At 42.2% G+C, this 23,666-nt stretch overlaps 1 protein-coding gene across 1 annotated transcript; it reads right to left on the bottom strand.

Annotated features, from left to right (window-relative positions):
- Positions 1-3,934: 3,934 nt before the first annotated feature.
- ING2 (inhibitor of growth family member 2) lies at positions 3,935-12,413 on the bottom strand. Its single transcript, XM_045452702.1, has 2 exons — positions 11,789-12,413; positions 3,935-6,853 (listed from the first exon to the last, which is right to left on the bottom strand). Exons 1-2 carry the CDS (start codon positions 11,958-11,960, stop codon positions 6,183-6,185), a joined length of 843 nt encoding a protein of 280 aa, XP_045308658.1. The 5' UTR covers positions 11,961-12,413; the 3' UTR covers positions 3,935-6,182.
- Positions 12,414-23,666: the final 11,253 nt, after the last annotated feature.

Raw genomic sequence — 23,666 nt, 5'->3', positions numbered from 1 at the left:
AACATTCTTTTTTTTTTTTTTTTTTTAATGTTTATTTTGAGGGAGAGAGAAACAGAGTGCAAGCAGGGGAGGGGCAGAGAGAGAGGGAGACCCAGAATCCAAAGCAGGCTCCAGGCTCCTAGCTGTCAGCACAGAGCCCCGACGCCGGGCTTGAACTCACGAACCATGAGATCACGACCTGAGCCGAAGTTGGACGCTCAGCCGACTGAGCCACTCAGGCGCCCCTCAATATTCTCTTCAAATCCTTTTGGTTACATCATGCAGAAGAGACTTGACTCGGTGTTTATTTGTCTCTTTTACCCTTACCCAATATTATTTACTAATCACACGTCTAAAAAGGGAGAGCAGATTTGGGGCTCTGTTTTCACAGTGATACTACCTAGCTGGAATTTAATAACATGACTTTGTTTTCATTATATTTTAAGGTAATCCAATCAAAGTGATACGTTGACAATTTTCCACTTACCAAAGTGACAGGCTTTCTTTTACACATAAACTGACATCCAAAAGTGAGTCATTTTAAAGAAAAGTCTTGAATAAGTAAATTCCTATAAATATAAAATGAGAATGGGATGTGGACGTGGAAAAACCCATCAAGATCATGTGATTGTCCGAAGTTTAGAAAACCCTGTTGTAAAGTCTAGTTACCACATACATGAACTAAACACTGTTTGTTTTACAAACTCCACAATTAGTAAGTTTGTGACCAGAAGAACTCTTTCCTATCAATTGTAAGGTATGTGATTAATAATAACCACATTTTTAGCATAACCTTACCTTAAATCGCTCATTTTATGGCTGAACAAACTGCAGACCCCAGAGAAGCCCACATCTCTGGAGTCCTCGGCCAGGGTACTGACCTCGCATGTAGGACAGGACAGGGACCTTTGGTCTCTCTACTTGATGTATAGAGTTTAGGCAACATGGTGAGCGAATTCCAAGGTAACTTACACTTCACTTAAAATAGATTTTCAGGGGCGCCTGCGTGGCTCAGTGGGTCGAGCATCCGACTCCTGGTTTTCGGCTCAGGTCATGACCTCTCCGTTGTGGGATGGAGTCGTGCAATCGGGTGGGTTTTAAGATTCTCTCTCTCCCTCTTCCCCTCTCCCCTGCTCGCGCGCTCTTTCTGCCTCTAAAAAAAAATTACAACATAAAAGTATACATCAAACTATAAGCACTTGATTCAGGAAGGGCTGAAGAGCTGTCTGGCTTATTTCTACCCTCACTGCTCCTTGAAGACAGCCCCTTCTCCAGGTCGGGTGGGGGTAATGAGGACAGAGCCCTCCGAGGAAGCCACCTACTGGGCATTTCCAGCTCGCTGCCTGCATTCACACCTGTTCACTGGCAGAACCTGAGTACCACCAGGTTACACAGATTTTTGTCGTCTCGATCACTTTTATTCCCCGAGGCCTAAAAACAGTGCCTTGTAAGTAACAGATGAGCGAATACAGATCTTAACAAGTGAGTTAAAAAACCACCTTCCTTTTTGACACATTAACTGGAGCTGTCCCTGTGCCTGTTTGAGATGAACCCGTCACGAGTCTCAGTTCTCGCTCACTCCTTGTTGCCTGCCCGTTCAGATGTGACTGTTGCAATAACCCGCTTCTCCTGACAGCATGCATCCGTCCCCTCTAATGGAATATTCCAATATGGTCACGCTATATTGTCTCCTTAGGAGTTACAATCCTCCCTTAGCTCGCTCACCTCAGCTACAATCATGCTTCCCTTCACACGAAAACCTGAGGGACGCCTGGGTGGCTCAGTCGGTTAAGCTTCCAACTCTTGATTTCGGCTCAGGTCATGATCTGGCACTTAATGAGACCGAGCCCTGTGCGGGGCTCTGTGCTGACAGCGCAGGGCCCGCCTGGGATTCTCTTGCTCCCTCTCCGCCCCTCCCCCGCTCGCACGGTGTCTCTCAAAATACACATTAAAAATAAATAAAATAAAAACATAAAAACTTGAGTTGTCCGTAACTGCTGATGCTACCTCTGCGCCCTCCTGGTCACCGGCCACTCCAAGCGGTTCCTCATCCCCAAACTCGCAGCCTGTTAAGGCTGCCATCCCCCCAACCACGTGATTAGCCGCCGTCCTCCTCTTATTTGGGTGGCAATTCAATGAGGGACCATGCTCTTCTTGAAACACTTCCCTTTGGTTCCGATGTGCCACATTTTTCTGGCTGATCTCTCGGAGAGATCTGGAAGTCTCCTTCAGTGGCTCCCCCTTTCCAAGCCTGGAGCGCCACAGGGCCCACCCTCCCCCTCTTCTGGATCCACCCAGTTGTTACACAAAATGTAGGTTCGCCCCCGCCCCCCGCCAGCAGCATCAGCCCCACTGAGGTGCTTGTCAGAAATGTAGCATCTCAGGGGGCGCCTGGGTGGCGCAGTCGGTTAAACGTCGGATTTCAGCCAGGTCACGATCTCACGGTCCGTGAGTTCGAGCCCCGCGTCGGGCTCTGGGCTGATGGCTCAGGGCCTGGAGCCGGTTTCCGATTCTGTGTCTCCCTCTCTCTCTGACCCTCCCCCGTTCATGCTCTGTTTCTCTCTGTCCCAAAAATAAATAAATGTTGAAAAAAAAAATTTTTTTAAAAAGAAATGTAGCATCTCAGGCCCCCATACCAGACCTACTGAATCGAAGTCTGCATTTTGACAAAAACAGGTGACTCGTGCACATTAAAATTTGAGAGGCACTCAAGGTGCCTCCGTGGCTGGGTGGGTTAAGCATCCTGACTCTTGATTTCAGGTCAGGTCATGATCTCAAGGTCTCGAGACCGAGCCCAGGTTGGAATTCACACTGAGCGTGGAGCCTGCTTGGGATTCTCTCTCACCCTCTCAAAATAAATAAACAAACAAACATTAAAAAAAAATTTGAGAGGCAATCATGTGTTTACAAGTGATTTTAGTCGCATGGCTTTAAACTCTACTCACAGGCTAATTTCCACATGTTTAGCTCCCGGCCCCTCCCTCAACTCCACATTGGATCCCACAAGAAGTCTATCAGGAATCTCACACCCAAATGCAAACAGAAATCTTGATCTTTCCCCACAACCCCAAAACCCGAGTCACCCTTGTCATCTCTTTGCTTTCCAATCACTGGGCCAAAATCCTTGAAGTTTTGCTAATATCCATTTGAAGCTAAAAAGCAACTATAGGAATCCTGTGAATTTAAAAAATAATCTTGAAGACCTAAGCAGAGTCCTACCGTAAGCCATCAATATTTCTTGTGCAAAGGCTTCTGAGTCTCCTGAGACTCCCTACTTTCACTAAGGCTCCCCAGATTTTGAGTGCAGCATGATCATTGTGATCGTCAAAAAACTCTTCAATATAAACCTTTCCCCAATTTCCTACCATGGCTTTCGAGAGTCAGCAGTTTCTAGTCCCTTCCACACTGTGTCAAGTGTTCTAGTTAAACTGATGAGCTTGTTTTTACCCCTCTTTCCCTTAAACCTCTGCCTGCCTCCCTTATTTCCCCCTCTGGCCTCAGCTCCAAGATCACTTCCTTCAAGACCTTCTTTAATCACCACGATTAAGACTCACCTCTCTTTCCATCCGTTTTCTGTTCTTCTGCTTTACTCCCCTCTAAACCGTTCCCTACCATTACATATATCTGACTATCAGAATGTCTGGTGTGTGAGCAAGGATTGTCTTCTAAACCGCCACTGCTTAGAACAGCACACAAGCAGCACTCGAGTGTGGCGTCTTCAAGTGTTGGTAGACTGTTGGGTGCGAGGGACAACTCTTGCACATGTTTCAGAACTTAGATGTGCTTCAGAGTCCCATAAGTCTGAATGTAGAGAAGACACCCAGTTTTGAACAGGTTCAAATTTTCATAATATGGCAGTGGTTCCAAAACTTTTCTGTATATTAGAATCACCTGGGGATTAAAAAAAAAAATTCTAATGTTTCAGCCACATTCCAAATGAATGAGATCACAGTTGTTGGGTGTGGGAGAGAGATATCTGTATTTCTTGAAACTCTTGAAGTAACTCTGAGACAAGTTTAGGAACCCCTGGTTTATAGCATGAGTTAATAACCATGATATGAGATAGTATATGAAACCTAGAATACTTAAAAAAGAAATCCCAGTCAAAATGTTATGCAAACTTAAGACTTCTATTTCCTGTGTGGTATGGTACAGAAAACAAACAAAAAATTCGTAAGAATAAGACTGTTTCAAACATTAGGTCTTGAAGAGAGCACATTTTACAGGATTCTCCATGTCTGTTTTCCTAGCAAGCCTAATCCAAATTTGGGGCCGCTGTTATGAAGTTTATTTTGTTTTCCCCATAAGCTAAGGGAAATTTAACGTATGAAAAAGCGTTGACTTCCATATAGTGACATCTGAAAGCTTTTGGAGACTTTGTACATACCGATATTTTTAATGGTGTCAGGTAAACAGCTCTATCTTGGTAATAAGGATGTCATCACTAAGACAAAATGCTGTATTTTCAAGAGAGAAAAGAATGTCTTTACAACTCAACTATGTTACAACAAATAAATTCTTCATCATGCTGTCTAATACTTCTCGCTCAAGAAGTAATATAACCAACTAGTTCCAGTCATCAAGCAAAATATCCTTAGGACAGAAGTTAATCAAATATTGTGCATTTACCTGTCTCAAAGATCACCTTTAAAGTATTTTCATATCTCAGTATGAGGGACAAAATTAACCAAAGAGAAAAACAAGTCATTTGATTATTAAAATCCTTACCATAGTGCAAAAACTATAGATTTCAAAAAAACCTTGGAGATATTGAAGCCAACCTTGTATTTTGTATTACAGATGTGTAACTGGACACCCAGATGAGAGGAAATAACATGCCTAAAAGTCACACAGGAGAGTTAGAAGAAGAAAAAACAATTTTTTTTTTTTTGTTCCAAACAAGCAGACAGAATTTTTCACGCTAATCAAAAAGAATCGAGATCATCAGATTAGGAAGAAATGAGGAATAAAAAGTTACGTTACACACAGATTTAAAGGACTGGTCAATCATCTGCCTCCTCCCCCAGACCAAACAATTCTCCGAATATATGTTCATATATATCCATCAATATGCTTACTCTTAAAGTACCAGGATCTTGGAAAATTCAATTTACAAATACATTATTAATTGCATTGTTATAATGAAATTAGTTCATTAAACATGAAAACATCAAACAGCACCAGTACCAGAAAGTGAAAGTGAATACACTATTACTTAAAATAATATATAATCACTGATTGGGACAGAAATCAACTATAGCCACTAGCAAAACTATTGAAACTCCTGTTTGACATAAAGGCAATATTTAAAGACTAGTATATGCCCTTGTCCCCACTGATAGGCCCGTGGCTAGGCAACTCAGCAGTGGGTCACGTGGAAAATGTTTTTAAAGAAGACGCTTTTTCTAAATTGCTCAACCTTGAACCATGATACTACAGAACCCCAAATTTTCCAATATAAGCCAATGGCACCATTTTTGGTATCCTAACTATGCTTGCCTGTCCCAATTAAAACAAAACAAAACAAAACACAACTCCCTTATTAAGCACTAGATTAAATGTATCTATGATGCAGCAGGAAGGCATTTACAAATGGGCTACTGACAGTGTATCAAAATGCTACTAAGGAAAATACAGCAGCAAATACTCTAATAAGAGCACATTATTCCACATGGAATCCCAAATTATTCTTATCTCTAGCTCCTTAAATTCATGGAAGCCTAGAGATGAACAAGTGTATGTATAAATGGGGCTAGGGAGAAAGAAGCTCTAAATGTAGTGTTCATACCTTAAATTACCCGAGATGATCTGAATGCTTACAGAGAACTCCATCTAAATTTTTAAAGCACAGAGAACTAAAATACTAGCAAAACTTTGGTGTTTACCTCAGAAACAGCATTGTAGTTTTCAATGAAAATGAAATAGGCCTGGTTTGTGAAGTTCTAATGCTCACACCACCCTCTCCCTATTCCCTGCTCCTTTCATCAGGCGATCTAAAGACTACCTGGTTTAAAATATTTGGTAATTCAGTGCAGAAAATTAAGGTCACAGACAAAGTACAACAACGTTTAATACACCGTTAATACTAATGATTAAAAATTATTGCATAGTCTTATGCATTTACCCTAAAACATTTTCTGAAAGTAAATTCTGAAAGAATTATATAAAAGACAAATAACCTTTTAAAATGTGGATGGCATTTACTACCTCGATCTTCTATCCTTTTTTGCCTTCTCAGTACTTTTGTCCATTGTTTTCTCATTATCTCCCCTGCACTTTGGGCAATACCATTTCCCCTTTGGTTTATAGGTGAGTGAGACACATGAAAAGTGAAACCATTCAATTGGACACTGTTCATTGTCACATCCGATCATTTCCCCATAAGACACTTGGTTACATAAACAGTATGTAGGTTCATTGGGATCTATTGCAAACTCAACAGGCGAAGCTTCCCTCTCCTGCTTGGCCTTGGAGCGCTTCTTTTTCTTGGCTGACTTGGATTTCTTTTCTTTAGGTGGCTGATCATCACAGTCTTCAATCCCGTTCGTCATGTGGCATAAATCACGGCTTTCACTGGTTCTCTGTCTGCGGGGTCTTCTGGAAGATCTTTCTGGCTGGCTGGAATCCATCTTTGCCTTATCCGAGGTGCGCTCACCTTCAGCAGGATCCTGAAAACACTGTGAGTGCAGCTCCATCTGCCTTGCCCGATTTTCCACCAATTCGAGCATCTGCGTGACAATCTGAATTTTTTCATCTCCCAATTCCTGACTATTGATTAATGCTCTCTGGAGATGCTGCTGTAGGCGTTTTTTCTGGTTTGAATCATCTTCTTTCTTATATTTTTCATAGACATCATCAATTTCCTTTAATGTTTCTAAAAACAGAAGAGAAAAACCAGAACATTATTGTGCATTAGCACATATGATATTTTTCAAGTTAGTTATGGTTCACAGAATTGGTAAAGTTGAATGAACTCAAATCATAAAACCAGTCTCCTCTATGGTATGCATACACTAAAAAAATTATTTCCCCTAGAAAAACCAGACGTTATCCAATATGAAAGTATATTTAGAAATAAACTAATAAGGGGTGCCTGGGTGGCTCAGTCGGTTAAGCATCCAACTTTGGCTCAGGCTGTAATCTCCTGGGTTCGAGCCCCATGTCAGGCTCTGTGCTGACAGCTCAGTCTGGAGCCTGTTTCAGATTCTGGGTCTTCCTCTCTCTCTGCCCCTCTCCAGCTCATACTCTTTCTCTTTCTCAAAAATAGAAATAAAACATTAAAAAAAGTTTTTAAAGAAATAAACTAATAAGAAGAATATAAAGATTTTTTTTTTCTTATTTATTTATGTATTTATTTTTTACAAAGCTTTCTAATACTCAGTAATTTATATTAACAAGGATAAGAGGGGTGCCTGGCTGGCTCAGTTGGTAAAGCATGTGACTCTTGATCTCAGGCTTATGAGTCCAAGCCCCACATTGGGCACTGAACTTACTTAAAAAAAAAAAAAAAAAAAAAAAAAAGGATAAGAGATGTATGCACTAATTAATACATGGGCAAGAACACTGTATGCCACTTTATAGCCCACCTAGTGAAGTCACCTACACTTCACGTGAACCTCAAAACACTCACTGTAATGAAACTTACATGCCAGACTTCAACTGTAAAACTTAGGTTCTAAAACTGGCTACAGACTACTGTCCAACCGTGTTTACAGGATTTACAGCTCAATCAATGACTTGCTACATGACTCCAGAGAGACATTACACCTTTACTTGCGTATCATATCCCTGGACACTCAAACAAAGCAGACACAAGTCACTCTTCCCCTCCCCCCCCATATTAGTTTTAATGGCTCTCTTATTTTACCATAGGGGAGATTCTGAAAACCAAGCTATTTACAGAGTAGGGTTAGGTTCCCATTCTGGCATCAACTGACGAAGCTACTAATACAATTACAGTAAAGTCAGCACCGGATCACTCTGCTTTTGTAGATAACTCAGCAGTTGGTTCTAAGCTTTCTGAACTGCTGATTTTGGTATTGTATAGCATGTGGGACACATTTAAATCAATTAAAAATGTCTGAGTCACTAGAAGGCATACAAAAATCTGAAAATAGAGTTCCAGATGTCACCAAAAAATTTACGTAAGATTAAATTTCTATTCTATTCTATTGTTCTATTTCTTGCCCCTCTGAGATACAACGCTATCTGAGTTCTGTCTTACTAAAGGGAGAGAAACAAAAATTAATTGATCACGCCACATGGCATATCACTGTTTTACATCCAAATATTATTACCAGCACATGGCATACCATCGTTTTGCCTTCCAATATTATTACTTTAACAAGAACAGAAATGCTAGATGAGTAAAATGCATACATTAGGCTGTCTCCGAGAAATGTTAACACAACACAGGCATTCAACACAACTCTTATGAATTAACTCCTCCCTAGAAATTAGAAGTACTCACATGTGCTGGACAACTGCTTAACCCGGGATACGTGACAAAATGCCACCGCACATTTGAGGGTACTCGTACCTGCACAGCATAGTTTAAAACAAAGTTCACATCTAGCCCATTTGCCTGGTTGGGTGACTTTCTTAACGTAATTTTTCTCCAGGAAAAATAAGGACATTACATATTTTCCCCTCAGACAAAATTTGAGGATTAAAAAATAAAGGTAAACCTTAAATATTCTGTACCTAACTATCAGGATTTGAGGCTAATTATATCATACCATACAAGCACACTGATATGATACTATGCATGAGAAAACTTCACATTTCTAAGACATCTTAATTATGTAGTGAAAGAAGAAAGGAAACTAACACTTACTAGGGCCCTTGTATGTGATAAAGATTTTCTCATTTAATCCCCACAGCAACCTTATATGGACGCTATCACTTCTATATGTGAAGAAAATCAAGTTCAAGAGGTAACAACCCCAGACTTTGAACTCTGCCACATACGTATGTCTGGCTCTGCCATTGAAGCATTTGCTACTAAGCTGCACGGAAAGCACTTGAAATTGAGTATTAATTTTTTCTTTAATGATTATTAGCTCAAGACATTAGGAACAAGAATATTGTAACAAAAATTAAGGTTCTCTAATAACCAGGTCCTATAATAAATACTTGAATTGTGAAATTGTTTTCTTCATTTCTCTATTTTTAAAGTCTTTAAGGTTACTTTTAAGATTCTCCAGTAATTTCTGAAAGGGTCTCAAATAGGTAGGAGAGAAATTTTTTTGACTTCACGTATAATTCATATCACTAAATACTGCCGTAAGTTTTAAATCCAAAAACAGAAAATGCCTAAGAACTAGCAAAGAAACAAAAAGCATATGAAATCTGAACCAAGAACACAGAAGTATATAAAGCTAATGAACATAAACCTGTGGAAGCAGAGCTTAGTAAGCACAGGCACAGACTGAAAACCAGATCCTTGTCTTACATTAATCTTGAAGCTGACCACAATCTTAAGAGAGCTGAAAATGTTTATAATCTCTCAATCTTTTAAAGCCTAATACGGTTTCTCATGTTACCAGAGCTACTTAGCCCAATTCTAGATGGTCAAGATGGCAGATTTCCCTGTAATAACCAATTTTCCCTCCCCAATTAAAATGAAAATAGCTTAACTCTTGTGAAGGCAAATATGTCTGTGAAGAAATGCAAAACCATGCAAGCTTTACAAACTTCAGTTACTATTTGAAAAACTAAAAATGTTCAATATACAATTCTTAAGCACATATGTGTCATTCTTTTTTTTTTTTTTTTCCAACGTTTATTTATTTTTGGGACAGAGAGAGGCAGAGCATGAACGGGGGAGGGGCAGAGAGAGAGGGAGACACAGAATCGGAAACAGGCTCCAGGCTCTGAGCCATCAGCCCAGAGCCTGACGCGGGGCTCGAACTCCCGGACCGCGAGATCGTGACCTGGCTGAAGTCGGACGCTTAACCGACTGCGCCACCCAGGCGCCCCCATATGTGTCATTCTTAGGCTATACTTCATGTATGTGCTCCATGTCTGTAGAAAATACCTTTAGAGTGCTTTAAAAAAGCTTGTATACAACGTTAATAGTTTAAAAACAAGGATGTGTACATGAAGGAGCCAGGCTACTTCCCCACCTAATTAAGTGAACAAGTGACTTAAAACGCCTTGTAAATTTTAACTTCTTAGTAAAATAAATTTTTACGTCAGAGAATTATGAAATAATGTTCTGGATCGGACACAGCAATGACACCCAGTAAGTAATCACTATTTAATTCTCTTTCCCCCTAACAGAGATCAGTCCTATCATCAGCCCTATCGTATGGATTCAGAAGGCAGAAATAAGTTATAGATTCAAAAACACAGAGGCACTTAAATATTCTAATATGCTACAGGTCAGAAAATGTCACCCCAGAAGTGGGTTCGAGACTAAATCATAAGATTAGTGGAGGGTCTAGAAAAACAAAGAATGGGGTCCAAAAGTTATCTTTTTGAAGTCCGTATGGCTGTTCCCACATTATGTCCAAGGTCTGTTCCTTGATCAGGGTTAGTAAACGCGAAACGGCTCCCCATCTAAACTTCTCCCCTCCTAGTAGCAGGCCAAAGTCAACCAATAGTGGATGATAAATGATACTCTCTGCAGGAAAGGCTGATTCCCTATCTTAGTTTTCTGACCACAAAGGGTGGCTTTTGCCTCATTACTCAAACTTGGCCAAGGAGGGACCCATGGGTTAAAGGACGCCAGGCGGTTGCCTTGTCAACCACCCACTTCCACCTGGGGCCCGGAAGTGACGCAAGGCCCGGAACCTACGCGGTGCTAGGGCCAGCGATGGTCCTAGTTAGCTGAATGTTTCCTCGTCCTGATTGAGTGGTTGAGAAAGACTCGAAAAACCACGACAAATATGTCCCAAACCCCAACATCGACTGCGCTAGGGACGAATTAACGTCCTGCAACGTTCCGACGCCTCCCAACCAGCCAACTCTGCCCAAACCTTCCGGGCACCAGCCATCTTCGAGGCGGGCGGGAGCGCGCCCGTCCGCGCCCCTCCCATGCCCTACGTCACGCCCTCAGGCCCCGCCCCCAGGGACGGAGGCCCTCCCCGCCACACACACACCCCTCTTCCTTTCCCCGCGAGGACCCCTCCCCTTTTAACCATTTGGCTGAAGGCTCAGAGGAAAAGGCTGCGGCCCGGAACTTTCCCTGGGGCGGGAGAAGGGAAGAACTCAATTCCCGAGCCGGGAGCCGGAGAGCGGAGGGAGGGACCTCCCCGAGTCCGCCTTCGCGGCCCTCTCCCGCCCCCTCCCCCCCCCCGCACGTTCCAATGCATCTGCTCTCGGGGTGGGGGTCGGAGGAGAGGTGGAAAGCCAGGCCCGGGAGACCAGCGGGTGTCCGGCTGCGGCCGGCCGCTCACTCTCTACAGCCCCCCGCCCGGCTGCACGCTCCCTCGCCGGGGCAGGAGGGTCTGCGGCACCGGGCAGGCAAGCGCCGGAACAAATGCTGCTTAAAATGGCTGATTCCTTTCCACACCAGCTGCAGCCGCTGGGTCTGCAGCGGGGGCTGACGAGCGGCCCCCACCCCCACCCGTGATACCCCACAGAGGTCCTCGCCGACCGCAGCGGGGGAAGGGAGGGCCCCGAACGCGGTCTCCAGTCCCTCTCCCCCGTCCCACACACCAGACCCCCTCTGTGCACTCGGGGAGACTGTCACAGGAGAAATGGAAAGTGGCACTTCCCCGGGCAGCCTCCGAGCGACAGTGCCCGGAGGCCAGCGAATCCGACTGAGGGGAGGACCCGCACACGCAGCTCCGCGGCCCCCTACCTTGATATTTGTTGTCCAGCTCCCGAAGCACAGACACGTTCCTCTGCATGTCGTGGGGCAGCGACTCCACACACTCGAGGTAGTCCTGCACGTAGCAGGTGAGGAGCCGGCTCCGCTCCCCGGTCAGGAGCGCGGCCGACGAGTATAGTTGCTGCTGCTGCTGCCCTAACATCCTGCCGCCGCTGCTGCTCCTCGCCGCCGCCGCCGCCGCCGCCTCCGCATCCAGCAGCCACACATGCAACAGCCACGGCCGCCGCGGCTCCTCTGCTCGGCAGCCCGGCGCCGCGGGGACACCGGCCGCCGCTCAAGAGGGCACAGCCGAGTCCCCCGATCTCCACTCCCCCCAAAAGAAGCCCTCACTCCCCGCCCCCGCGGTAACAAGCCCAGGGGCGGGGCGAGATCAGGGCTCCCTCCTTTTTCCCCTCCCTCCCAAAGACTAGAGCAGCGGGGATCCCCCCAGCGGAGCTGGCGCCGGGGTCCCGGGCGTTGACACTTCCTGTCCCCCTGGAAGTCCCCAGATGCTACCAATGCCGTCTCGTAGCACGGATCCCCATGACAAGCCCCTCGCTGCCCCCTCTTCTCCCAATCACCCTCCGTGCCTGTAGGAGAGTCTCTCACTGGACTGCCCCCGCCCCTCCGCCTGTGGCCGCCTCTGCGCCTGCGCAGGACTTACTCCTAATAAGGCCGGGGGCCCGCCCCTACCGCCCTACCGAAGGGTTCGCATTCTCCCGCCTTCCCTCCGCCACCCGGGCGATTGGTCTGTCAACTTGCGGCCCGGAGGGAGGGTGCGGAGGACGGCCAAACGGCAGGCTGCGCCCCGCCCCCTCTTAAAGGGGAAGCGCTGTCAAGCCCGCCTCTTTGCTCAATGCCTGAATGGGACTTGAGCGGGAAGGTGGCTGAGTCCTTCCTTTCGTCTTTCCCACAGGCCGGGGGAATCTTGGTCCAGCTCCCTCGGCCGGGCGTTACCGACATTTTCCCCATCAGGTGGATCTGGCGCGGCAGCTCGCGAGGCCTTAAAAGAGCAGCAGGCGGCCGGCCGCTTTTCGCTACAACCTGGAGTAAGGCCTGCGGGAACTACGCGACCCAGCGTGCAGCGGGCGCGGCTCCCGGCATGCTCGGCGGCGGAGTTCCCGCCGAGCCGCCGCGGCTCGCCCGGCCGCCGCCTGAGCGCTGCCCGCGGGCCCCGGCCCTCCTCCTGCCGCGGCTTTCGGGCTCACGGAGCGCCGGGGAGGGCTGGTAGCCGAGGTAGGCGGAGCTCCCGCGTGCCCCCTGCGTTTTCCTTCTCTTTTAGTCCGCTCGCTTTTAAATCTCCCTCCTGGCTTTAGTGTTTTCCGCCCTTTCTCAGACGCGGGAGGTCCGCCGCCGCCGAAGTGCCTCGTAGGTTTTGTCCACCTTCAGGATTCCTCTTTAGTTTAGGCTGCATCTGCCCCCAGAAACGTGTTCGTCCAATAGGCCACCTTTAAGAAAGAATTTTTCCCCCTCCCGGTGTCAGAACGTTTAGACATTAAACGTAGGCGACGCTTACAGAAGGCGTGAGGGGCGCAGCACCCCCTTTTCATCTCTTTTTATCCTAAGACTGAAAACCATCGGGTCGGGAAGAAGCGAAAGAATAAAAGCCTAATCTGTAATCAGGCCCGCGTCCCTGTGTATGTGATCGACTTTCAAGGCTTAATTTTTGTGTAGTGCTAAATGAAACGCCCTGCAGAAGAGCTCATTTTAATTCCAGATGGACTCTCAGAGTATATGCTAACATGTGTTTTTGAAAGAAATGGCTGTAAATAGAACGAATCCGCGGAGGATTTTCGTAGAGTGTCTATGAACACAAGTCCTATTCCGAGTAGTACCTTTGAATTAAAAAGGAAACGTAAGTGGGTGTTGAACTTGGATTTCTCCTTCTATCCAGTTCGTTCGCAGCGGTGGTACACCTGTACGGTGACCTATTTAGAGCACTTTGAAAACATCTGTTAGTAGAAGTACCCATTGACATGCAAAGAGAAATCTAGACCCTGATCTGCTGGAAATGCTAAATTTCAAACCAAAAGCCCTCCAGGAAATTCGGCGTCTTGGGAATAATAAAAATATTGCTCGGGACTCGGAGATTGCCTCGTGTTACTATACTGTGACACTTTTGTGGTTTTGACTACTTGAATATTAAACCGACCCAGGCAGTACAGGGTGATGTGTTTCTGAGAATCGTCTAGGGATTTCATTGTTGTCATTCTTTAGTATCTTTCAGATTAAGCAGACAGGTCTTATCAAAAACCCGTCACTGTTAAAAATTGAATTTTTTTGCTTTTTACCTGAACGCTACTGTTTTCTTATTCATGGATTTGAATCACCGAGTCCTTATTGGAAGCCCCAAATAATGCAAGATGCTTTGTTATTTACCGATTCAGGTTAGACACCGAATGCACCTATGGGTTTTATTCAGCCTGAGAAGTAATCCGCTGGCAGATAGGACACGTGGTTAGAAACCCGAAGCAAGAAAGGCAGTGATGCAGGCTGCTTAGACTATTCCGTCTAAGAAGCTAGAGCAAGAAGAGAGGAAGAGAGGCTGAGTATGGTAATGGAGATCTTTTATACATTCTTTTCACCTTTCATAACTCTTGTTAAACAGGCTGAAAGTAAGCAAAAAATCCAAATGGTGATTTTTTTTCAGCTTGTGTTGGCCTAAGCGTATAAAAAACACTCTAATATGGGGGGGACGGGGTGTGAATTATTTCAGACGTGCTTTTTTTTTTTTTTTTTTTTTTTTGCTAAATTAATATAAGCTAATCAAAGGCTTATTCCTGCCATACCTGTGAGAGCACACTGTGTGGAGAGAGTACTAACTTGGAAAAAAAAAGAAATCACCGTAATCCCTAAACTCAGTTCTTGATCTTTGGTTATTTATGATGTTCTTTTCTTCTCAGTAATCACTTACCTGGACATTTGGGGGGGTTTTCACATTGGATTCCCTTACTCTGCTAAATGCAAAATCTAAAAGCCCCCAGTTCTTTGCAATGTAGGAATTAATTGGTGATATCAAGTCCTCTGATAAAGCCAAAAGGCATATTATTTGCTCTTCAAACTGTTTTCTACCATTAAGTAACCCTAAAAAAGATAAGTAACTGACTCCCCCAGATTAGTACCAAGTGTCTGGGATTACCTGTAATTTTGAAATCAGTTTCTTTTAAGAGGTCCCTGGTGGGAAATGTTTATGCCTCTAAACCTTTGTCTTATAAGCTTTATTTATATTGTGAGAGGGGAGGGCATTAGCTTCAAACTCTCATTGAAAACAAAATTAGCAGGGGAGGGTGCCTGGGTGGCTGAGTCAGATCATGATATCACGACTGGTGAGTTCGAGCCCTGCATCAGGCTCTGTGCTGACAGTGCTGAGCCTGCTTTGAATCTTCTCTCCCCACCTCTGTCTCTGCCCCTCCCCAGCTTGTGCTCTCTCTCTCTCTGTCTCTCTCTGTCTCTCAAAAATAAATAAACATTAAAAAATGCAAAACTTAAAAAAAAGAAAAGAAAAGAAAAAGCAAATTAGCAGATAGTTCTGAAGGATTCCTAAAGATACTACCTGAGAAAATTTCAGCTATTGCTTAAGTCAGGCCAATTAAATTTGAAATGCTTTTCTTCTTTCTACTTCTTAATATTTTTAACACTTTTTTATTATGGAAAATTTCAAACACACACAAAAATTGAGGTAATAATACAATAAATCCTAATGCACTATTCACCAGCTTGAATATTTATCAATATATGGCCAATATTATTTCATCTGTAGCCTTGAATATTTATCAATATATGAATATTTATTGAATATTTATCAATATATGGCCAATATTATTTCATCTGTAGCCTTCCACGCTTCCTGTCTCCTGCTGGACTGTTCCTTTGATCTGTAAATACTTTAAATATGGAGGGATAAGAGAATTTTTTAAAAAACATACCCACTAAAGCGCCTGGGTGGCTCAGGTGGTTAAGCCTCTGACTTCAGCTCTGGTCATGATCTCACGGCTCAGGGGTTCGAGACCTGTGTCAGGCTCTGTGCTGACAACATAGAGCCTGGAGCCTGCTTTGGATTCTGTGTCTCCCTCTCTCTCTGCCCCTCCCCCACTCCTGCTGTGTCTCTCTCCTCAAAAATAAATAAACATTAAAAAATAAAAACATACCCACAATTCCATTATCCCATCAAGACAATTATCTATCGTTTAATATCCAGACAATTAAAATGTCCAAATTTCCCCATTGTCTCATTAATATCTTTTTACAGGTTTAGCAGGATCCACACAAGTTCCATATCTTGCATTTGGTTAGATTTTTTTCTAAACCAGTAAGAGGCAGTTAATTTCCAAAAAAAAAAAAAAGGCAGTTAATTTCCTATTTAATTCAGTGAAGCAAATAGCAGTGTTTTTCTAAGGAGGGTATTTGGATCGTTAGAAAGCACTGTTCAAAGTGTGAGGAAATTGAAGAAAATCACTTTAGGGCTCCTGGTTAGCTCAGTGGGTTAAGCTTCCTACCTGTGATTTCAGCTCAGGTCATGATCTCCTGGTTCATGAGATCAAGCCACCACCCCGCCCCGCTCCTTGTCAGGTGGGGTCTGCAATGTCAGCTGACAAACACAGAGCCTGCTTGGGATTCTCTCCCTCTCTGCCCTTTTCCCACTTAGGCACATGTTCTCTCTAAAAATAAATAAACTTCAAAAATAAAGGCACTTTAGGGTGCCTTCAACTCGATATCGGCTTAGGTCATGATCTCAGAGTTTGTGAGGTCGAGCCCTACGTCGGGCTCTACACTGACAGCGTGGAGCCTGCTTGGGATTCTCTTTCCTCTCTCTTTCTCCCATCCCACTTGTATTGTTTCTCAAAGTAAATAAGTAGAAAGAAAATCACTTTAAATAAAAATCCTCATATTAAAAGGTCACCAATTGATAGCCCACTGTAGAAATGTAATTGTACCTAATGCAAATAAATAAATCATTACAAATCTAAGAGTTCATATTTTATTTGTTCTAGAAGGTCCAGTGAAGCATTGTAAGTTGTATTGAAAAAACCTAAAACTTTAAATCAATTCATTAGCACAATAGGCAACCAAAAAACGAAACAAAGCAGTCTGTTTCCATTGAACTCAGTTTTAAAGTATTAATTGCTTTATTACATAAGTGGTACACACTAATTGTATTTAAAAAACAAAAATAGAGCTAGAAAGAAGATAGATAAAAGTCACTACAAACTGGAGATAAAACTCTTCTTGGAATCTAAGTATATAATTGCATTTTAGTTTTCTGCTTTAAGGAAATGCTTGGGCTAGGACTAAAGGATAAAGTTAAGAAAATACCAGATTCTCAAGCTGGAACTTTAGAAATCTGAGCAGTGTTGGTCTGTACATTTAGTTTGTGAGGTAGACAGCACGGATTTAAAATTGGGTGTGTGCAGTCAATCCCACTGTGGGTTCTGACTACTGACAGTGGAAGATGATCACAGCCAAAAATGAAGGGACTATGAATGACTGGGACTAGTAAAGAGAAAATTCAGTATCATGAACTATCATTCCCATGGCCAAGAAGAAAAGCAAACACATATTATCTACTTTGGTTATTCCAGACAGAAAAAAATAACACATATGGTATACTTTGCATATCGCTGACCAGAAAAACATTCAGTTTTCCCTAGGTGGTTACCATAGTTACATGAGCTGTTTATAACATCAAGAGGAGGAACTAGGTCACAGTATTGAAGGAGTTTGAATTATGCAATTATGCTTCCTAAAAACGGGAAAACATTTAAAATTTAGGGAAGAGAGATTTATACTATATGTTCAAAATTGAAATTGTGGTCTAGGTTTGCGAGTGAAACTTAAAATTTTGTCCAAAATTAAATAGTTGATACTATAGGTATAAATTGTTCAATCTATTCAAATGCTGCAATGGCTAGATTCATAAGTGTGGTAGGAGTTGCTGGTGCATTCCTTGAAGATCCCTCTTTTATCTTAGTGAGCCATCTTATCTTAAAATGTTTCTGCAGGTAATCAGTAAACCCAACAATGGCCTAGAATCTTGGAGTAGCCAAATCACATGTAAACTGAAACTTTGACTTCTTACCTTCTTTGAAAGCTTGAGATTACAGCTTGGCGTCAGATGCTACTCTTAATTGGTCATAGAGATTTTCCTATTAATTTCATCAATGGATAGAGCAAAGTGGAGGGAGGGAATGTTTTGAAAGTAGTAGTGGAACACCTGTCTGGCTCAGTCAGTAGAGCAAGCAACTTTTGATCTCCAGCCCCACGTTGGGCGGGGAGCCTGCTTTAAAAAACAAAACAAAACAAAGAAACTTGAAAGCTGTGGTAGCATAGACTAAACCGTATCTTTAAATTAAATGTATATATTATATATATAATTTATATATTATATGTAATATATATACATAACATATATATATATATATATATATATATATTTTACTAAGAACCTCAAAAATGATGATTTTATTCAGGAACCATGTCTGTTGTTATCAGAGGCCTGCACAGTGCTCAATAAATAGAAGTGAGATGCAGGAAAAGAAAATTAAAAAGTGCATCTCGAGGTTGCAGGATTGCAGATGGTTATTTTTAATCTCATGATCAGTCTAGACTCATAGACTTTTTATAGCAAAAAGTAATCTTAGATCAACGATTTCCCATCAAGGAAAAAGAAGAGGCAACAACACATAGTCTCACTGAATAGCTGGGTAAGCCTCTGCCGCTCATAGTAATTTATCATAATCATCATGGCTGTAATGATGGGGAAGGGGTTGAGGATCCCTATTAATGGATCACCTCTAGACCAACATTTTTTACAGATGATGATTTGGGGACCCAGAGGAGTTAATTCATTTGCCCAGGGTCACATGGCAATTTATGAATTAAGCGTACACCTAGAAATTTGGGGCGCCTGGGTGGCCCAGTAGGTTGAACCTCTGGCTTCTGCTCGGGTCATGATCTCACGACTTGTGAGTTCAAGCCCCATGTGGGGCTCTCTGTTGTCAGTGCTGAGCCTGCTTTGGATCGTCTGTCCCCCTCTCTACCCCTCCCCTGCTCACACACTCTCTCTCTCAAAAATAATAAGTTAATAAAAAATAATAAATTTTTGAGAGAGAGTGAGTTGGGGAGGGGCAGAGAGAGGGAGAGAGAGAATCCCAAGCAGGCTCCACACTATCAGAACAGAGCCTGACGCAGGGCTCAAACTCGTGAACCTCAAGATCATGACCTAAGCTGAAGTTGGATGCTTAATTGACTGAGCCACCCAGGTGCCCCAGGAGGCTCTACTCTTTTATGAATAAAACATACTATTGGCCAGGAGATTTTTGCTAAATTCTTTGTTCCTTTTAAATTATCCTGATTGGTTTTTCTCTTTTTTAGAAGGATGGAATATATTTTACTTAACAGGTTTTTAACTTTATTCACTTAAATATTTTTCAATGTTATTTCCCTGTCTTCTTTTTAAATTGAAGTATGCATACAATGTTATATTAGTTTCAGGTGCACAGCATCGGGGCTCCACAGTAGGTATTAGGCACATTAGGCTGTCCTTAACACGAAAAGTGTAGTTACCCTCTGTCACCATACAAAGTTATTACATTAGTCCCTTTGTTTTACTTTTTATCCCTGTGACTTATTTCTAATTGATTATTTAATGAGGCTTTATTGGAGCTGGTGTTACATGAATCACTCTTGTCGTGGTTAATTTAATCCAGCATTTGGTAACTGTTGATTTCTGAGGGTGACAATTTTTTAAAAATTGCTTATCCAGTTTTAGTTCCATAAATTGAGGTTCTCTGACTCTTTTGTGGGGGGGGAGCAGGCATTTTATTTTATTTTTTAGGGAAGTATAATTAACATACAGTGTTCTATTAGTTTCAGATGTACAACATTGATTCAACAGTCCTGTAAGTGACTCAGTGTTCACCACAATAAGTATAGTCACCATCTGTCACCCAACATTATCACGATATTTTTGATTAACTTCTCTTTGCTGCACTTTCCATGTTTGTGAATTATTTATTTTATAACTGGAAGTTTGTACCTTTCAATCTCCTTTATTTCACTCATCCCCCCTCCACTCTCAGACTCTTTTATATATGGAAACCAGTATAGATCTCACTTTATGCAATGTATGTGTTTCTGGAAAATTGTGCTCAAACCTTATTTTGCTGTAAGTAATATGCAATGTGCCAGTTCTATAAAACAAGAGATCCAACTTTTGAAAATATTTACCTAATACAAAAACAACCTCATCTGGCTTTCTTTCATTTACTAGAATGGCCTCAAGTGTCTTGCTCTGCTTGAGAAAACAGTTTGTGCTCCTCCTTATCTAACCGCAGCCTAGGTGTACTTTCTTTTGCTTGTTCTAACTGTGGCATACATTCCAGATGCTTTAGCACGATATCCTGTGGTCACAGAAACGCCATCATCAGGGAGAAGGCTCTGAAGAAATGCCCAAGTGACAGTAGAAATGTTTTCTACTGGTATCTGGCTAAAGTAAGCACCAGAATTAGAAGCATAAAAAAGTCAAAGATATAAAAGATGAAGGGAAATTTTGAGTGGAAAATATTAGAGGCTAAAAAGCTTTCTGGGAGCACCTGGATGGCTCAGCCGGTTGAGCATCTGACTCTTGATTTTGGCTCAGATCTTGATTTCATGGTTCCTGAGATCAAGCCCTGCACTGAGCTCTTCGCTGACAGCATGGAACCTGCATGGGATTCTCTCTCTCCCCTTCCCCTGCTCACATGCTCTCTCTCTCTCTCTCTCTCTCAAAATAAATAAGTAAACTTAAAAATACATGCATTTTAGGGGCACCTGGGTGGCTCAGTCGGTTGGGCATCTGACTTCAGCTCAGGTCATGATCTCGCGGTCCATGAGTTCAAGCCCCGCGTCAGGCTCTGTGCCGACAGCTCAGAGCCTGGAGCCTGCTTCCGATTCTGTGTCTCCCTCTCTCTGACCCTCCCCCGCTCACACTCTTGTCTCGCTCTCTCTCTCAAAAATAAACATTAAAAAAAATGTTTTTTAAATACATTTTAAAAAGCTTTCTGTTACAGGAAAGTAGAAGAATCAGAGAAAGGAATGATTATTTAAGTCATTAATGGTGGTAGTACATTAGAATTAAATTTAGGGACCATGATATGTAAATTATTTCTATGGAAACTAGTTGTGATTCTTTTATGTGATTCTTTTATTCTTTTTCACTCTGCAGTGAAAAACACAGTTGTAACACAGGGTTGGGCGAATAGTCTCTCTAACTTAATCTTTGAAAATTGGCATGTTGATTCCAAAATAATTTCAAAAGAGCCTAGTGACTTCCTTATATGGTGTTATCTTTAGAATACCCCTAACTTTTTATATCCAGGTAAATATCTATGGAAGAATTGTCCAGCAATATATACTGATAATAGTTGCCTCTAATTTAGGGCCTGGGGATCTGGAGTTGGAGAGACACTTAGTTTTCACAAATGCCATTTTGCACATTTAATTAAAAATGTTTTATTTGAGGGCACCTGGGTGGCGCAGTCGGTTAAGCGTCTGACTTTAGCCAGGTCACGATCTCGCGGTCCGTGAGTTCGAGCCCCGCGTCGGGCTCTGGGCTGATGGCTCAGAGCCTGGAGCCTGTTTCCGATTCTGTGTCTCCCTCTCTATCTGCCCCTCCCCCGTTCATGCTCTGTCTCTCTCTGTCCCCAAAATAAATAAACGTTGAAAAAAAAAATTAAAAAAAAAAATGTTTTATTTGAAAATAATGGACACAGTGTCACACAGATTTCAGGTATACAGTGTAGGGATTCAGACAAGTTTATACATTATGCTATGCATTTAATTTTTTTTGCATTTAATTTTTTTGATACATGTATTACTTTAATAAAATCTAAACTTTCTTTTATTTTTAAACTTTGTTTATTTTAAATATAAAAGAAGCAAGAAAACTTTCTGTACATTCTGGAATAACAAAATGCATATGTATACTACCTCCTAGGAAAGGACACATAATCTAAATATTTAGATTCGGTTCACTTTTATGAGAATGTTTCTATCACCACTGTTAGTATTGTCTGCATTTAGCATACTAGCATTGTAATTACACATATGTTATTATGTAAATTAAAAACAAGAAATACAATTGGTCAATTTAAAGCTTTTAAAGACTTCCCACATTAGGAACTAATCTGGGCAGTTTTGCATCAGTAACCTATTTTTTGTGAAGGTTTTTTAGCAGTTTAAGAGATGTTGCATGTAATCTTTTTCTCATTCAGTATAGCCCTCAACTTCTTAAGAGCTTTTTAAATTTCTGTGTGATGTCACTTGAGTACTTTATGTTAAGGTGGGATAATTTTTTTTTATCAATTTTTATGAATTGAATGTTTGACAATTCCTATTCAGGTAGATGTTATATATTAATGCCATCTGTAACTTCTGCCTATGACCTCAGAAGGGACCTATGCAATATATCTACCCAAGAAAGAGTCCTTCCCTTGAGCTGTGGTCTTCTCTATGGGATTGAAATGTAACAGAAGTATCTAATGAAGAAGACTCTGAACATAGCAGATGAGAAAGGAAAAAGATTGGGAGAAGAGCCCAGATGTCATAAAGCAAAGAGGATGATGTACAGGAAGCAGCTCTTATTTGTTTTGTCGCATGACTCAAAGAACTCCCAAGAAATTAATTCTGTCTCACCAGACATATTTTTCAATTTGGGATATAAATTAATTTTTCCCCAATAAAATAGATATTAGTAGATATATAACATACAGGAAAACAATTGAGCATAGTGACCTGAGTGATTACAATACCTTATAGAAGAGATCTTCTTCAGAAAGTTACTCTTCAGTGTATGGCATGTTGCTTTCTAGAAAAGAACTGGAGTGACAGCACTGCCGTAATGAATAATGGCCCATGGCGAGAAGGAAGGGGAAGCATGAAAGGAGCAATTAACAGGGAAATGAGGTCATATGGAAAGAATGAAATAGATTCAGGAAACTTCTAGGAGGTATTATCACCTGAGTTTAGTGACTATATTTAGGGGATGGGAGAAAAATCATCTAGAATTGTGGCTTGGGCCATAAGCAGATCCTGGCAATACTGTGTGAAATAGAAATCCAGGAGGCAAGGCAGGTTCGTAGGGGGGAGATACGAATTTAAGTCATACAAGAATATAATTGTAGTGTTTACATCTTTGGGCTCTACCAACCTTAGGCCTCCTCTTCCAAACAGCACAAATTATTGCTTCCTATGAACAGCTTGTTTGTTTGTAAAGAACACCCAGCTATAGAAATTGGAGGCTGGGAATGTGTTGAGAAGGGCAGAGAGACTAGAGGAAATGATTTAGAGACATAGTTGTCTTAAAAATATCTTCCCATATGCCAGGACTTAGCTTGTATTATTTCTATTAGTAAGTCAGGAATTGATAATAGATGATATCAAGGATATATATAGACCCTTGTGAGGAAAAAGTCAATACAGCTGGTATTTGCTTAGTCCTTGCATATCTCCAAGGGAACCATGATTGACCCTTGGCCAACCCTGGGAATTTGGCCTTGGAGTATTTTTGTGTTAACATTGATGATTTTGTTACATACACCTGGAACAATGGATCATGCCATACTGGCTTGTCAGGTTGCTTTGCACAAACATGTGCACTTGGTTTCATTGCTGTGGTCCTGAGTTTCAGTTGCCATGGCTGATTGCATAGCAGAATATATGTATATTAACAGGCCCCCATAAAAGCTTTGGACCCTGAAACTCAAATGGGTTTCCATGGGCAGAGACATTCCACAGATGCCTATAGTTTTCTGAGAGACAGAGAGAGAGAGAGAGAGAGAGAAAGAGAGAGAGAGAGAGAGAGAGAGTTCCTGTATAGTTTCAGGCAAAGGAC

Source organism: Leopardus geoffroyi, chromosome B1 (assembly GCF_018350155.1).
Source record: "Leopardus geoffroyi isolate Oge1 chromosome B1, O.geoffroyi_Oge1_pat1.0, whole genome shotgun sequence".
NCBI classification, from domain to species: Eukaryota; Metazoa; Chordata; class Mammalia; order Carnivora; family Felidae; genus Leopardus; species Leopardus geoffroyi.
Note: the sequence above shows the minus strand (reverse complement) of the source record. Positions and strands in the feature narration are given on the sequence as shown.